The 15,385-nt window shown below is 40.8% G+C and overlaps 1 protein-coding gene across 2 annotated transcripts in view; it reads right to left on the bottom strand.

Annotated features, from left to right (window-relative positions):
• The window catches only part of LOC148023526 (anthranilate phosphoribosyltransferase), a 114,559-nt gene extending 99,965 nt beyond the window's left edge, over positions 1 to 14,594 (bottom strand). The window contains exon 1 of one of the 2 annotated variants that reach the window (XM_087696492.1): positions 14,053 to 14,594. In XM_087696492.1, coding sequence (XP_087552618.1) covers positions 14,053 to 14,407 — 355 coding nt within the window. In that variant the 5' untranslated portion in view covers positions 14,408 to 14,594. The remainder of the gene's footprint in view (positions 1 to 14,052) is intronic. The other variant, XM_087696491.1, reaches the window with a different exon arrangement.
• Positions 14,595 to 15,385: the final 791 nt, after the last annotated feature.

The following is a 15,385-nucleotide window of genomic DNA, read 5'->3' as shown; positions in this document are numbered from 1 at the left end:
ATTAAATGCCACTTCTCTAGTGTCATCAATTGACACTTAAGGTCAAATGGATGACCTAGGCCAACAACTAGCACCAGATACCACCAAGTACCTATGCGGCATAACTTATAGCAACTTTTGCCTTTGACATCCCGTGATTTCTTCGGGTCCCGAGCTTATAAATTTAATTTAATCCCAGTTGCACCTCACATGTGCAATATTTACTTAATCATGTGATTAAGAATTAATCCACATATTAAGTGAGGTTTCAAAAATACATGTCCTCATGACAGTAAAAGTGCCCGTAAGTGTGTGACATAAGCACTTCTGAAAGAAGACTAAGTCTAGGGGAAAAAACCTCTCATACCAAGAGTAAAAAGTGCCCCGGTGTCCTACTGATCGCCGACACTCCTCTCTGAGCGTAGGCATGAGTGAAACGTGAGTGAAACCCAACAAACCCCCCTAGAGTGAAAAGTGATCAAAAGTACAAGGATCATCCGCCACCAAAGGAGATCAAATTTAAAGCATTGCGAAATGCTTCAAATTTGTCACGGGGAAGAGCTTTGGTGAAGATATCTGCCACATTACTGATGGTAGGACAATAGACAAGGTTGATATCATCTGCACGTAGCCTCTCTCTGACAAAGTGATAACGTATCTCAATGTGTTTCGTGCGTGCATGAAACACTGGGTTCCATGCCACTGCAATGCCACTCTAACTGTCAGTGAACAAAGGAGTAAGCTCCATAACAGATACATCCAGATCAGCTAGCAAGCATCTAATCCATACGCATTCGACTATGGTAGTGAAAGCTGCCTTGTATTCAGCTTCACATGATAATGTGGCAACAATGGATTGTTTCTTGGTAAGCCAAGATATGCAAGATGAGCCAAGAAAGAAACAATTGCCACTAGTCGAGTGACGTGAATCATAATCACAACCCAATCAGAATCACTGTAAGCATGTAACTGTAGTGGTCCCCCCTTGGCATAAAGCAATCCAAGAGATCTAGTACCCTGCAAGTACCGAAAGACACGCTTAACAGCTTGCCAATGTGACATGCGTGGCTGCTGCATATATCTGCTCAGGGTGGAAACTACAAAATGTATGTCCGGGCTAGTGTTGCATAGGTAAATAAGACATCCAACTGCTGGAGCGCATGTGTGTATATGAAACAAATCAATGTCATCATGTAATGACACCTTTAGTCCAGGTTCCATTGGTGTACAAACTAGCTTGCAATCCTATAAGCCAAACTTCTCAAGAAGTTTACCAATGTATCTTGACTATGATAAACCAATACCTCTAGCATTGTGTATGAACTAAATGCCTAAGTAATAATGCAAAGACCCCAAGTCTGACATCTCAAAAGTTTGCTGCAAATTTTGTTTAAATGCTGAAATCTGATCAACATGTATCCCTATAAGCAAGAGATCATCAACATATAGACAAATGATCAACATGGATCCCCCCTCTTTACATACGTAAAGAGTAGACTCAGATAAGCTGTTTATAAATCCTTAGCTGAGAGAAAAAGGCATCAATCTTTGCATACCAAGCTCTAGGAGCTTGTTTCAAACCATATAAAGCCTTTTTCAGCTTGCAAACCAAGTGTTCAAATCCCTCAACTACAAAACCAATGGGCTGTTGTACATATACTTCCTCATGAAGTTCCCCATGTAAAAATGCAGTTTTAATATCTAACCGATGCAGAGTCCATCCATAATGGACAGCCAAATAACCATAGACCTGATGGTAGTCATTCAAGAGGTAGGAGCAAATGTCTCCTCATAGTCAATGCTTTTCTTCTGTGCATAGCCGTTAGCTACAAGCCTTGCCTTATATTTGTCAATGGATCCATCTGCATTCTGTTACAGCTTGTAGACCCATTTTGTTCCAATGGCTTTCTTCCCAAAGGGCAAAGACACTAAATCCCATGTTTGATTCTTAGTGATAGAATCCAATTCAGCATGCATTACTGCCATCCAATGCACACTTTGTTGTGCATCCTCAAAACATTCAGGCTCCTCATCATCAACTATACTTGCTGCCATAACAAACTCCATGGTATGTGCAGTATCATGCATACGAGCTTGCCTTCTAGCACGATCAGCCATGGGTGTATCCAAATGACTATCTTTCATAGTCTGTAAATACCATCTAGGCATTTGTCTTGACTCCTAACTGTGCATAAGCTCTTGCTGAATTTCAGTTTCAGCACTTTGCTGAATATTCAGATCAGCAAATGGCTGATTTCCTGCATTTTCCAATGGAGCAGCTGGCTGAACATTAAGTTCACTTGCTGAAACTCCAGCTGAATCACCAAATGAAATGGGCAGAAGCCCTTCAAATATATCACGGGCAGCATGATATGTGTCAAAACCAGCAAGGGACAATTCTGATTTTTCATCAAATAGTACATCCTTACTGACCAACTCCTTTTTAGAGACAGGATCATAGAGTCTATAGCCTTTGCTCTCACTACTATATCCCATAAAAATGCATTTGACAGCCTTGCTATCCAACTTTTTTCTAAGTACCTGGGAAATGTGTGCATATGCAAGACACCCAAAGGTACAAAAGTGCCCAACAGAGGGTTTCCGATTGTTCCATGCCTCAAAAGGCGTAATATTATTTAATGCTTGGGTGGGGCATCTGTTTAAAACATGGCAAGCACACATTACAACTTCCATCCAAAAATTGTGTGGCCGGTTCTTTGCTTTCAACATACATCTGGCCATCTCCATGAGTGACCGATTCTTCCTCTCTGCAATCCCATTCTGCTATAGAGTATAAGCAATAGTAAACTGATGGACAATGCCCTTTTGCTTCAGAAAAGAATTCAGCATAGAGGATGTATATTTCTCCCCTCGGTCCGAACAGAGAGTATTTATTTTACAGCCAAATTGGTTCTCAACAAGTGCTACAAAAGCCAAGAATGCATCATACACTTATGACTTTTTCACCAAAGAATAGACCCAGCAGAAATGAGTAAAGTCATCAATAAAAGTCACAAAATAGTAACATCCACCCAATGACTTTGCCTGGATAGGCCCACATACATCTGAATGCACTATCTGTAACCTAGCTGTGGCTCTAAAAGCAACATCACGGGGAAACGAAACCAATGCATTTTCCCCAAAATACATCCTTCGCACAAGTGCTTAGGAGGTCTCTCCAAAAGAGGTAATCCATCTAGCATTTGTGTACGCTATAAGAGCATCAAGCTACCATAGTTTACATGCCCCATCCGAGCATGCCATAACTCTGCCTATATCATAGCAGGAGTAAGCGTGGATGCCAAGTACGCTGACTGATCAACTGAAAGAGCATCCAACTCATATAACCCATAACATAAAGTACCAGTCAAGACCAAAGTCATGCGTTCCTTATCTCTCACCATGCATATGTCATCATCAAAGGTGACCTGCAATCCACAACGTGCCAAAGAAGAAATAGAAAGCAAATTCTTCTTCATACCTGGCACAAACAAAGCATCTTGTAGGCGAAGAATAGAGACATCAATGGCTGTGAGCACAATCTCCCCAATACCTCTAACAAGGTATGATGCATTGTTGGCACATTGTACAGACTTGCCAACTAGAGCTGCACCAACAGAAGCAAATAGATCTCTGCGAGATGTGATGTGCCTAGAAGCACTACTGTCAAAAAACCACGTGCATGCATCCTCAGTAGAGCTAAATGCTCGATCAGCCCAAGAAGAGTCATAACTACATGTATAAAAGTAATAGTCCCTGTCTGCAACAAAGGACGCTGACTTAGTAGCAGTGGAAGGAGCATCAGAGACAAACATCCCTGACTCTTTTTTCTTCTCCTTGGCGATACACTTTCTACACTCAGTGATATAGTGGTCTGGCTTCTTGCAATAATGGCATTTGCCTTTCTTGGCTTGTGTGCCCCCTTGTTTTTTATTTCCTTGTGAGGTGCTTGAAGTCCCAGAGCTCTGCGAAGCATTCTTTACTTAGCTGCCTTTGCCCTTCTGTCTCTTTCTTTAAGAAAGAGATGTGGGTCTCATTCTTACCAGCAAACATCTGCTCCAAAGTTAGCCAAGCTTCTCGTGAAAAAGCTGCAAACTGAATGTGAGGGATGATGAACCACTGAACTGCCAATGCAATCAGCGACAAAGCCTGTGCATCCCGTGTATCCCATGCTTTTTAAGCTACTGATCTTTGGGAAGTGGCTGAAGTGGAGCAGGCTAAACAGGCTGAGGTGCCCGTTGTCCACGTCCTCCTGGAGGAGTAGTAGAAGCCACTTCTTTTCCACTGACATAGTCCCAAAGATTTTTCGTAACAAGCACATTCTTCATCATGAAGGACCAAAGCAAGTAGTTGTTACCATCCAATCTATCCTCCTTGGATACATAGGTAAATACATCTCCCTGATTTGTCATGATAATCAATACCAAGAGAAGGCAAAAGAGCAATGTCCAAGCTGGACCAACCTAGAAATCTCCAAAATTTCCACAAATTACAGCAAATAGCTTGCTGCAGTTAGTACATTGAGGTACACTTTGTCTAAACTGTCTGGAATGCATGCAGTAAAAGGTGCATTCAATGTTCAGCAACACTATATGAGCAAAAACCCCAAGATTTCTTGCCCCAAATTTGTCCAAAACAGTTTATCTCTAACTGAGACTACAGTACATGTGCTAATGTCTTCAAAAACCTCAAAAGTCCCAAATTTTTTTACTTATTTGCCAAGAAATTTGAATCAATCATGTCCCAAACACATACTCATAATTCTGTGCTTGCCCAGGCAAAAGCCCCTTTTCCATAGATGAATCTGGAATTAAAAAGTAATTTTTTAAAAAACTTACCTCCGAAACCAGTCAAGCTAGTGGTAGTAGGTGCAGACCACAGGGTGCGGCAATGCAGGTACAAGTGCAGGCAGCACTTCAAGCGGGCGTGGCACAAGGTGTGGGCGGCGGACACGTGAGGTCCAAACGGGCGAACGGAGTACTAGCGGGCTGCAGGGGCAGTGGGGCACTTCCAAGTGAGCTGGCAGGCGTCGCAAGTTACAGACGGGTTGCGCTTGTCAGGGGCGGGCGTGGCCAGAGGCGGACAAGTGCAAGCAGCACTTCAAGCGAGAACAAAGGCAGCCTAGCAGGCGAGCGCCTAGGCGGACTGGTGAGCTACAAGATGGTGGTGCAGTTGTGCTTCCTGGTGCCACAGGTGACGAACCTACTTGGCAATGGTGGCTACTTCCTGGCTGGCGGTTGCTGAGCAGAGTTGAACCTAAGCAAAGCCTCAGCTGAGAGAGAGGATCGAAGCTCAGCTGAGAGTGCAATAGACAGTGTGGAGAGTGAAGCACGACACCCAATGCAATAGACTGAAAGAGTATAACCTAAAAGTACAAAGTACAACCCTTAAACCTTAGGATTATAAGGGGTGTTCACACCCGAAACATGATAAGTGCCGTAAGTGTGTGACATAAGCACATACGAAAGAAGACTAAGTGTGGGGGAAAAAACCTCTCGTACCGAGAGTAAAAAGTGCCCTAGTGTCCTACCAATCACCCACACTCCTCTGTGAGCGTAGGCGTGAGTGAAAGTGAGGGAAACCCAACATCAATGGTACCATCAACCTTGCGTTTGAGTTTAAAAACACATTTTTTACCAATGGCCTTCTTGCCAAGTGGTAAATCCACAAGATCCCATGTAGAGTTAAAGGCAGTAGAGTCTAACCCATCCTACATGGCCTGCATCCAATGTACATCTTGCTAAGCTTCATCCAAGGAAGTAGGTTCATCATCATCCAACAGTGAGCTCATAAATACATGCTCATCACAATCATCTACTTCCGTAAAATTAGCCAAATGGACTCCCCTCCATTATGTGTTGCATGTCTAGCAGCCCTTCTAGTGCATTGAGCTAAAGGAGCATCCATTTTACTCTCCTAGAGAGTTTGTAACAGCCATCTTGGAACCGTTTTGGCTGTATTTACAATAGCCCTTTCATGTTGTACTGCATGTGGCAAACCATCATCGATACCCTGCTGTCCAGGCGCATGGACTTCAAAGAAAGTGGCAAGAGACCCTCAAAGACATCACCAATGTCATGGGTAGCTGGAATTTGAAACTGATCATGTGAAAATGCAGCATTTTCAACAAATATGACATCCCTACTAACAAAAACTTTCTTTGTATGTGGATCATACAAGCGCTAGCCCTTGCTTTCCGAACTATAGCCAGTAAATATGCATTTTACAACTTTTTCATCAAGCTTCTCATGAAGCTCTTTCGGAACATGTGCACAGGCTATGCAACCAAACACCCGAAAAGTAGTCAACCTTGGGTTTCTTGCCATGCCAAGCTTCAAACAGAGTGTGATCGTTTTTAGTACCTTAGTGGATTCAACACATGATTTACACATTGAAGGCCTTCTAACCAAACTTTATAAGGCAGCCCCTTGCTTGAGTATACAACAAGTCATCTCCATAAAAGTGAGATTCTTCCTTTCAACAACACCATTCTGCTGAGGAGTCATTCTAACAATGGCTTGATGCCATGATTAAGCAAATATGTCTCAAAAGCACAAGGCATGTACTCCCCCCCTCTATCCGTACGAAGTGTCTACACTTTCAAGCCAGTTTCAACCTCAAGCTTTGCAACAAGATGTTTAAAATGCATAAACACATCAAATTTTGCTTCAACCTATACACCCATGTATACCGAGAGTAGTCATCAATAAATGTAACAAAGTAAAGATGACCTCCAAGTGCATGTGTCCTCATGCCACAAACATCAGAGTGAATAAGCTGCAATTTCTGAACAACACACACTACACCATCCTTTTTGAAGGAAAATCTATGCATCTTGCCCAAAATACATCCCTCGCATGCATGAGGAGGTGGAGTCTCCACTGGAGGCAATGTATCTACCATATGACACCTTTGAAGGGTCATCAAACTCCCAAAACTCATATGTTCATAGCGGGCATACCATAGCTCCACATTCTACATAGCGGGCGATAGAGTAGTGATTGCCAAAGCATCATGAGAGTGTGCATCATAGGTATCCAACAAGAACAAATCCTTATACAAGGTCCCAGACAGCCTAAGTGCATGATCCATCTCCCTGTCTCTAACAATGCATTTGTCATCCTCAAAGATGACCTGAAAGCCATGCTTGTTAAAAGCAGAGATGGACAACAAGTTCTTTGTAATGCTAGGCACAAACAAGATATCTAGAAGTATGAAGTCAAAACCATCTGCAGCAGTAATAGTGATTGTCCCAATGCCACAAACATCATAACTGCTGTTGTTCGCACATGTAACACACTTCCCAGCAGGGACTGCATACAAAGAGGAAAACAAACACTTCCTACAAGCGATGTGCTCTGAAGCTCCACTGTCAAAATACCATGTTTGGTGCATTTCAACAGCATTAAATGCTGAATCAACCATTGAAGAATCATAGCTGCAAGTCAAAAATGCATAGTCCTCCTTCACAAAGTTGGTTGAAGCATCACCATCAATAGATTTACTGGCTAATGTCTCTTGGATAACCAAATCGAAGTCCTTTTTCTTCTCTTCGGCTAATCCCTTCCAACATTCATCAATATATGAATTAGCTTCTTGCAATAATGACATTTCCCCTTCTTTTTAAACTTTTCTATGTCTTGGACAGCCTTATTTGATGGGCATCCAACATCACCCTATTTGTGATTTTTTGCATTTTGCATGAGCCAACGCAATGCAACATTCTTCCAAGTCTATATCTCTTGCAACAAAAGGCCTTCCAACTCCACAAATGCAAGGGGTTGCTGCCCCCTCTCAAAGACAACATCAAAGAGGTGTGGAAACCAAGATACAACTCTGGAAGAGAGTTCAATGTGATGTTTACCAATTCACCATCCTGAATGATTTCATCTATATTGAGCAGTTGTTCATGCAAATCCTATGTGTGAGTAAGGTGATCTATCATGCTATCACCCTCATTCATGTTCAAATTGGCCAACTGTCTACGAAGATAAGATATTCGAGCCTTCTTACGTACTGTAAACATATACTTAAGTACATCCCATGCTGATTTTGAGTTCTTACAAGACCGGATGTGTGGAATAATCTTTTCACTCATAAGGCAATCAAAGAAAGTGTCTATGCATCTTTTGCATCCCATCTCCTCTAATCCTCAGTAGAAGGGGGAGGAGAGGCAACAGCATCAGCAGCTTGTCTTCTAGCATTATGCTAAGGTGCTTGAGATGCAAGGCCTCTTGGTTGCTGCAAATCACATGTAACACAGTCCCACAAGTCCTTTGCTATGAGAAGGTTGGGGACCATAAAACTCCACAATAGGTAGTTTAATCCATCAAGTTTGTCCTCTTGAGTGAAAACATTAGTCCCTTGACGAGCCATGCTGTCAGTAATGGACAAAAATCTACAACCAAATACTTCAGTAGCCAAATACTTCTCTACTAAAGTATAGATTGCACTCCTCAAAATACCTAAAAATTCCCTCGGCATTATGCAACAAGTACCAAACTATCATACAAATGCCAAAGTGTGCCCAATTTGACCCAAATCAGCACTCAGCCAAGAAATAACAGCAATGCACTATTGTACCACACCTACCTCATAATGCATGCCCTCAAAAGTACAAATTACAGCAACTTAATGCTGATTCTTACCAAAATTTACAAGATTTTTCCTAAATTTTTTGCTTAATATGACTATAACAGCAATTAAATGATGTTGTACCACTCGTTTGCTACCTTGGAATGCATGTCGACTAAAAGCCCCAAATTTCTTCTTAAAATTTCAAAGAAATTGAAAAAATTCATACCTTGCAGGTTGAATTTCTGCAGTAATGTCACCTCGGGTGCGTGCCAACAGCAAACAACAACTGGAATCTGCCTCATAATGCATGCCAGAGCCTCTAGGACAAAAAGCCCCAAATTTCTTGCACAAATGTCAATGAAATTATGTAATGTTGGCGTTTCCAATGAAGATTCACACGTGGGACTACAAATCGGACAAAAGCCCCAAAATTTTTTGCATGAATTTCAAAGAAATTATGAAATTTCTTCGAATTGGTTGTCAATTACTTTGAAGTTTATAAGGGCAAAGCAAAGTGTCAGAATGAGGAGAGCATACTCAAGGGAGACCTAGCCTTGAGTCAACATCTACTTCAAATCTGCCCAAGACCCCTATCTGCAAACTCAAGATGTTAGAGGTAGGATAGCTCCCACAGTCATAGTTTTGTCCATACAACAATTGTAAACAAGCATGGAAGTAATTTAGTATGGTTCACTGCCCCTAGCTGAACCATGTGTGGCCCATGAATTTAGGTTTATTCTAGCAACCTTTCCCCTGGCATCTTGGCTTTGCCCGCGAAACTGACCTTGGCCAAGTTTCGGACACTGCCTCTTGAAATATCCTGGTTCCTTGCAATAGAAGTATCTTGGAGTCTCATTGCTCCTTCCTGTGGGTATAAAGTTTTCCACTGCATTTGATTTGGCTTTCTTCGTCTTGTTTGGTTGGTACTTCCCTTGGGCTCTTTTTGCATAACCTTGGAAGTTGCCCTTATTTTGACTATTTCTATTCCAAAATCTTTACATTCCTTGGCCTTTATTCGATCTCCTGAACTATTGGAGCTGCTCGAATCAATGCATCCTGTAAATCCGATGGTCTCATTGATTCAAGACGCGTATTCAAGGGCGGATTTAGACCATTGCAAAATTTGAATACTTGCTGTGAAACATCCATTGTAGATGTATATTTTAGAAGTGTTACGAATTTGGAGTACTAAGCTTCTAGGCTTAGGCTTAAGTACTTTAGGTTGAAAAACTCGTTCATCTTCTGGGCTTGATATGTGGGCGGAAGATATCTCCCACGCACAACATCCTTAATCTTGTTCCAAGTGATAGTGCTTTCAGACGTTCTTTGGTCCTTGCACCATTGTTTCCACCAGAGGTGAGAAAATAAGGGGCAGAGCTGAAAACAACAGCAGCTCCTCCAAAACAACAGCTCCTTGGGCTGCGTGCAAGCTGTGTACAGGACTGCGCATAGGACTATGCATAGGGCTACGCATAGGCTAAAAATAGCAACAGCTTGTCCTTCTCTTCCTCAGGTTAAGAGCTTGCTGGCAGCAACAAGACCTTAGGTAGGGCGGCACCAACTAACGTAGCTAAACGAAATCCGCACATAGAACATGCTCTGATACCAAATGTTGAAAAATAACAACCGACTATGGAGGAGAGAAAAGAGAGACAATGTCATGAGAACATATATTTTTGAAACCTCACTTAACATGTGGATTAATTTTTAATCACATAGTTAAGTAAATGTTGCACATATAAGGTGTAACTAGATTTACAGTAAATTTACAAGCCCGAGACCTAAGAAAATCACGGGATGCCAAGGGCAAAAGTTGCTATAAGTTATGTCGCACATGTACTTCGTGATATTTAGTGCCAATTGTTGGCCTAGGTCATTCATTTGGCCATAAGTGTTAGTTGTGGTGACACTAGAGAAGTGGCGTTTAATGGTACCTAACGCCAATCTAATAGTCAAAGATGGCGCAAAGACACTCGTAAATGGAAGTTATCTAGCCAATTTAATTATTGGCCAATCGTATTATTTTTCAGAGCACTGAAATAATTATTAGATTAATTTTCAGTATTTAAAGACTGAAATTTAATATCTCATTATGGATAATGCTAAAAAAAACATTTGGAAAGACTGCCACTTATCAAAAATGCCCACGCAAGACTGAAAAACGTCTTTAGAGACTGGAGAGAAGCATTTTAGTGTATTCAACCTGCAAGAGAGAGGGAGGAGATGCTGGTGGTCTGATTTGCAACCATTGGAGGATCTTCTGAGGCAGCCAGGGACAAGAGAGGACCAATCAACAGCATGTAATAACATCTACAGGCTATTGAGATAGGATAGCAGCAGTAAATGACTGATTTTCTTCAATTCTTTGCATCTACAAGCTGTTGAGACAAAGCAACAACATTAAATGACATTTTATTTAGTTCTTCACCAAGAAAGTCTGAAATTTCTCTCTCATCTCGAAGTCTTTCTACAGCCTTGCTCTAGAGATTACAGCATTGAGATCACCACACGCTAAGAAATTTCAAATTTCTCTATTGTAAACCCTAATCTGCAACAAAAATTAGGATTTAATAGCAGCCTCGAAAAGTGTGCCAAAAATTGAAAGCTCCAAGACTTGGATTCAACAGGGCTGAAGCTATTTTCAGTCAAATTCAGGTGGAGGGACCAGCAAATCAATGAATTTGGGGCATTTTTCATCTCCATCAAAGCGGATGAAGGCCAATTGACTACCTGAATCAAGGGGCAAATCAGATTGAAGACTTGCTCGTCATTTTGGACAACAAGTGGAGCTGGAATACCGAAAGGGATTGGGAGAATACCATTGTATATCAACTTCTTGTTCAATTAAGTTAAAGAAATACTGAAAGGGGTGCCAATTTTGGGACCAACAGAGTGTTCATTGTCCAAGATTGTAAGTTATTTTGCATTTCTCATTTTTTTAATAAATGCTACTGCTGTAACTAAGTTGTAATTAGGGAATCACCACCCATCCACGAAAGAAAGGCTGGTTACAAACAATGAGAGTGTAATGAAGCAAAAGAGTAGAGTGTACTTGCTGAACTGAAAGAATGAGAATAAAAGGTGCAAGATAGGTCTAAGATAGACCGAGCTCTAACTCAACTAGAGTTAACCGACTCTAACTCTAACTCTAACTCTAAGAGTGGTGACACAACTTATAACTTTAGTTACGTTCACACTAAGAACTGAAAAAAAACTAAAGACTAAAACATTTGGTACTACCCATAGAATTGGCAAATTCTAACATAAGTTATTCCTTCGTTTTCCTAGCAATCTTTTTAAAAATACGGTTAGAAGAAAATCTCATTAAGTAATATAAGCTACTAAGTAGTCCGGGATTCTTGTGCATACCAAGACATCAAGCAAAATGACAAAACACTGGACACTTAGGAGGAAATTCGACTAGAATTATCCTCTCATGATAGCACCTAGTTCTTACACCTAGTCTTGAAATAAATCTTTTTTTTTTACTTTAAAAAAATTATGAGTTTAGATAATTCACTTGTTTTCTTATTAGCAATAGGCTATAGGATATTTAATTTATAATCTAGCCACTTCTGAAAGAAATTAAGGGAGATATTAAATTGACATTACTATGATATATATTAATAAGTACCTTGCTAGAGCTGAAAACATAGGGATTAATCCTCTAAGAATAAAACCTTATGACTCAAACCAAGGCATCACTCTTGCCTAGATGAGACTAACTTGATTAAGAGACTTAAAGTTCATTTGTTTTCTTATTAACAATAGACTATAGGATATTTAGATAATTCATTTGTTTTTTTATTAGCAATAGGCTATAAGAAATTATGAGTTTAGATAATTCATTTGTTTTCTTATTAGCAATAGGCTATAGGATATATAATTTATAATCTAACCACTTCCAAAAGGAATTAAGGGAGATATTAAATTGACATTACTATGATAGATATTAATATGTACCTTGCTAGAGCTAAAAACATAGGGATCGATCCGCTAAGAATAAAACCTTAAGGCTCAAACCAAGGCATCACTCTTGCCTAGATGCGAATAACTTGATTAAGAGACCTAAAATTCATGACTCGAGACTATAGAACCTATGTTTGTAAACTCGGAACATATACAAGCCCTTACACATAAGAGCATTTGCTTGTTGCATTAAAAAACTGTTTGAAAAATGCTTGTGATTTTTTGAAAAGGGAATACTAAAATACAAGTTAAACCTATGATTGAGCACACAAGGCCTCCCCCAAGGGTAGTTGCACTAGCTCTCAACCAAGGGAGCCAGATTTACCACCCTAGATTGCGATGACCGGCATCGAATGTGAGAGGTCTCTCCGTAGGGACTCCTTATAGGCTAGGAGGCACCAAGGAGCCAGAGAGACTCTTGCCGTAGCTCCTTAGGCATTCTAGGATTAGCCTATCCCCTACGAGCCCGAGTGGGTCTCCCAAAAGGCCCTATTGCCAACAACAAGCAAACTTGGTGGTTTATTTCGACCTTCGAACAAAATCTAGACACGGACTAGAATGATTATTGAATAGTTCACACAAAGTAAAAACCCCTAGTGATTCCCAAATCTTGCGCAGGCTGCATGAACCTTCAACCACCATGGAATAAGAATAAGCTACTCTTGTTATCGACAAGGCCTAGGAGCCTTCAAAACCTATGATACACCTATATGTATGGAAAAGGGACTCCCCTCATTAGGTAAAGAAGACTCCCCTCATTGAGAAAGGAAGGCTTCTCGCCTAAGGCTTAATACCCTCTGAAGAAACCTGGGGTGGGCATGGAGTAGGAATACTTGGAGAAAGAGTTGGCGAAGGTGGGGGAGGCAAAGGAGGAGAAGGGGGGGAATTTGAAGACGAAGAAAAGGTGCCAAGCAAAACCCTAGAAGATAATGATGGTGGAGAAGAAGGAGTCTGAGAAGATCCACCTCGGTCCTGAAGAAGAGGCACCATCAAAGGGAGGATCCAAGGTTATAGTCTCATCAAACACAACATTCCAACTCACCACAATCTTAGGAGTTTGGGGATCATAAAGCGTGTGTACTTTGGTCACCCAACTGTAACCAATGAATGTGTACTTCTTGGACTTCACATTGAAATTTGAGTTGGCCCCTATGTTCCTTGTCAACATGAAGTTTGAACATTGGCATCACATCCAAAGATGCCAAAATGAGATACAAATGGCTTCTTGCCCAGAAAAGCCTTGTATGAAGTCGTATCCTTCAAAGATGCCATTGAAGCCATATTGCATATACGAACCACAGTAGAGACAACCTCCCCCAAGGGTGTGAGGAAGTCCTTGATGGTCCAACATTGACTGGGCCATCTCCAACATAGTCCAATTTGCTTGCTCTGCGACACCCTTCTCTAAAAACCATGGTTGAAGCTTCTCCCTCCCCTTACGTGCATCAATGCATGCGTACACCTGTGTGTACATACATACATCATTCAATCTAACTCATAATCATCAACCAAATGGCAGAGGCATACCTGATTGTGCAATGGTTTTCAAGACGTTGAAAGCTTGTTCTTCATCCAAGGGCCTTGTTTGAGTCGGGCCAGTGCAGACTCTGGCCTGGGCATCCAAAACAACAGGATTGGGCTTGGCAAGCTCCTGGATCTCCTCCCACGAGGGCTTGAAGTGCAATGCATGTGGACCGAGAGCAGCACGCGCGCACGTGCGGAGACGATGTATCCCGTGGGAGGGAGGATTGGAAAACCCTGCTTGTCCCCTCTTTAGTTTAATCCCACGGTCAACCAGAGGAAAGGTCTGCCTTGCAGATGATACAGTACAGTGCGCGACTTGGGATGCAGCCTGTGAAGATGCTGCCCACACTGATTCCATGGCCAATTTTGCTCAAAGTTCGACAGCAGACGCGCTGGCGAGGATTAGCAGTAGTAACGATGAGAGCTCGCGGCGATTGCCTGCCCGAACTCGTAAGCGCCCATTGCAGGCGTCGCCGCTGCTGACGATTTCAAATGCAGGCAGTGTGGGGCCGTGCCTTACTAGCCAAGGACACGTTTAAAGCAACTACAACTACAGGGCTCCCTCGTAAAATTATGTTGGCATCTGCAACCACATTTAGTAGCGGCATTGCTTGTGTTTTTTTATCGAAGTGCTTGTTTTTGAATAATTTAGAGAAGTATATTTTAATTTCTCTTGCTTGAAAATTAAAGTTGAATGTAAATTGTATTTTTTTCAAATTATGAGTATTCAATAATTAAAATAAAATGAAGGTAAGATATTCAATTGCTATGTATTTTATTAGCATAAGAATGTGTGTTTATTTATGATAACAATACAATTATATACTTAAATATGATTATATATATAATTCTCTATGTTTGAAAAAACTACATGATTTTTTAGAATGTTTTATTGAGTTTAATTACCCACAAGGTTATTCAAATTTTGCTAGAAACTTATAAGATGTCGTGTTGATAAAGAGTACCTTGCAAAACATAAACTAATAAACAAGTCAGTTACTTAGTCAAAGTTTAAGATGTGGTGCCTTTCACATATCACTTTTTTTTTTGGTTAAGAATTAACTCTTAACTCTCTAAAAGCATAACAATAATACAACAAAACATATAAACATGCTTTATAAGCAATGTGTCTAAGAGTTCTGGCACGTGTCTTTTCATAGTTTTATAATTATAGTGAAAGGTGCCATTCCCAAGATATACACTTTCCTTTGCTCTTTTTACTTTTTTTAATTATTTATTGTGATAAAAAGAGAAAAAAAAGTAGATTCTAACCTTGTGAAAGATTATACTTATGAAGATTTGCAATTGTCTTTGTTAAAGTGAAGTTTGCAATGAT

The sequence above is a fragment of the Lygodium microphyllum genome, chromosome 16, assembly GCF_053477565.2.
Source record: "Lygodium microphyllum isolate KBCC chromosome 16, Lygodium_microphyllum_v1.1.10, whole genome shotgun sequence".
In the NCBI taxonomy this organism is placed as follows: Eukaryota; Viridiplantae; Streptophyta; class Polypodiopsida; order Schizaeales; family Lygodiaceae; genus Lygodium; species Lygodium microphyllum.
This window is presented reverse-complemented; position numbering and strand designations above follow the sequence as displayed.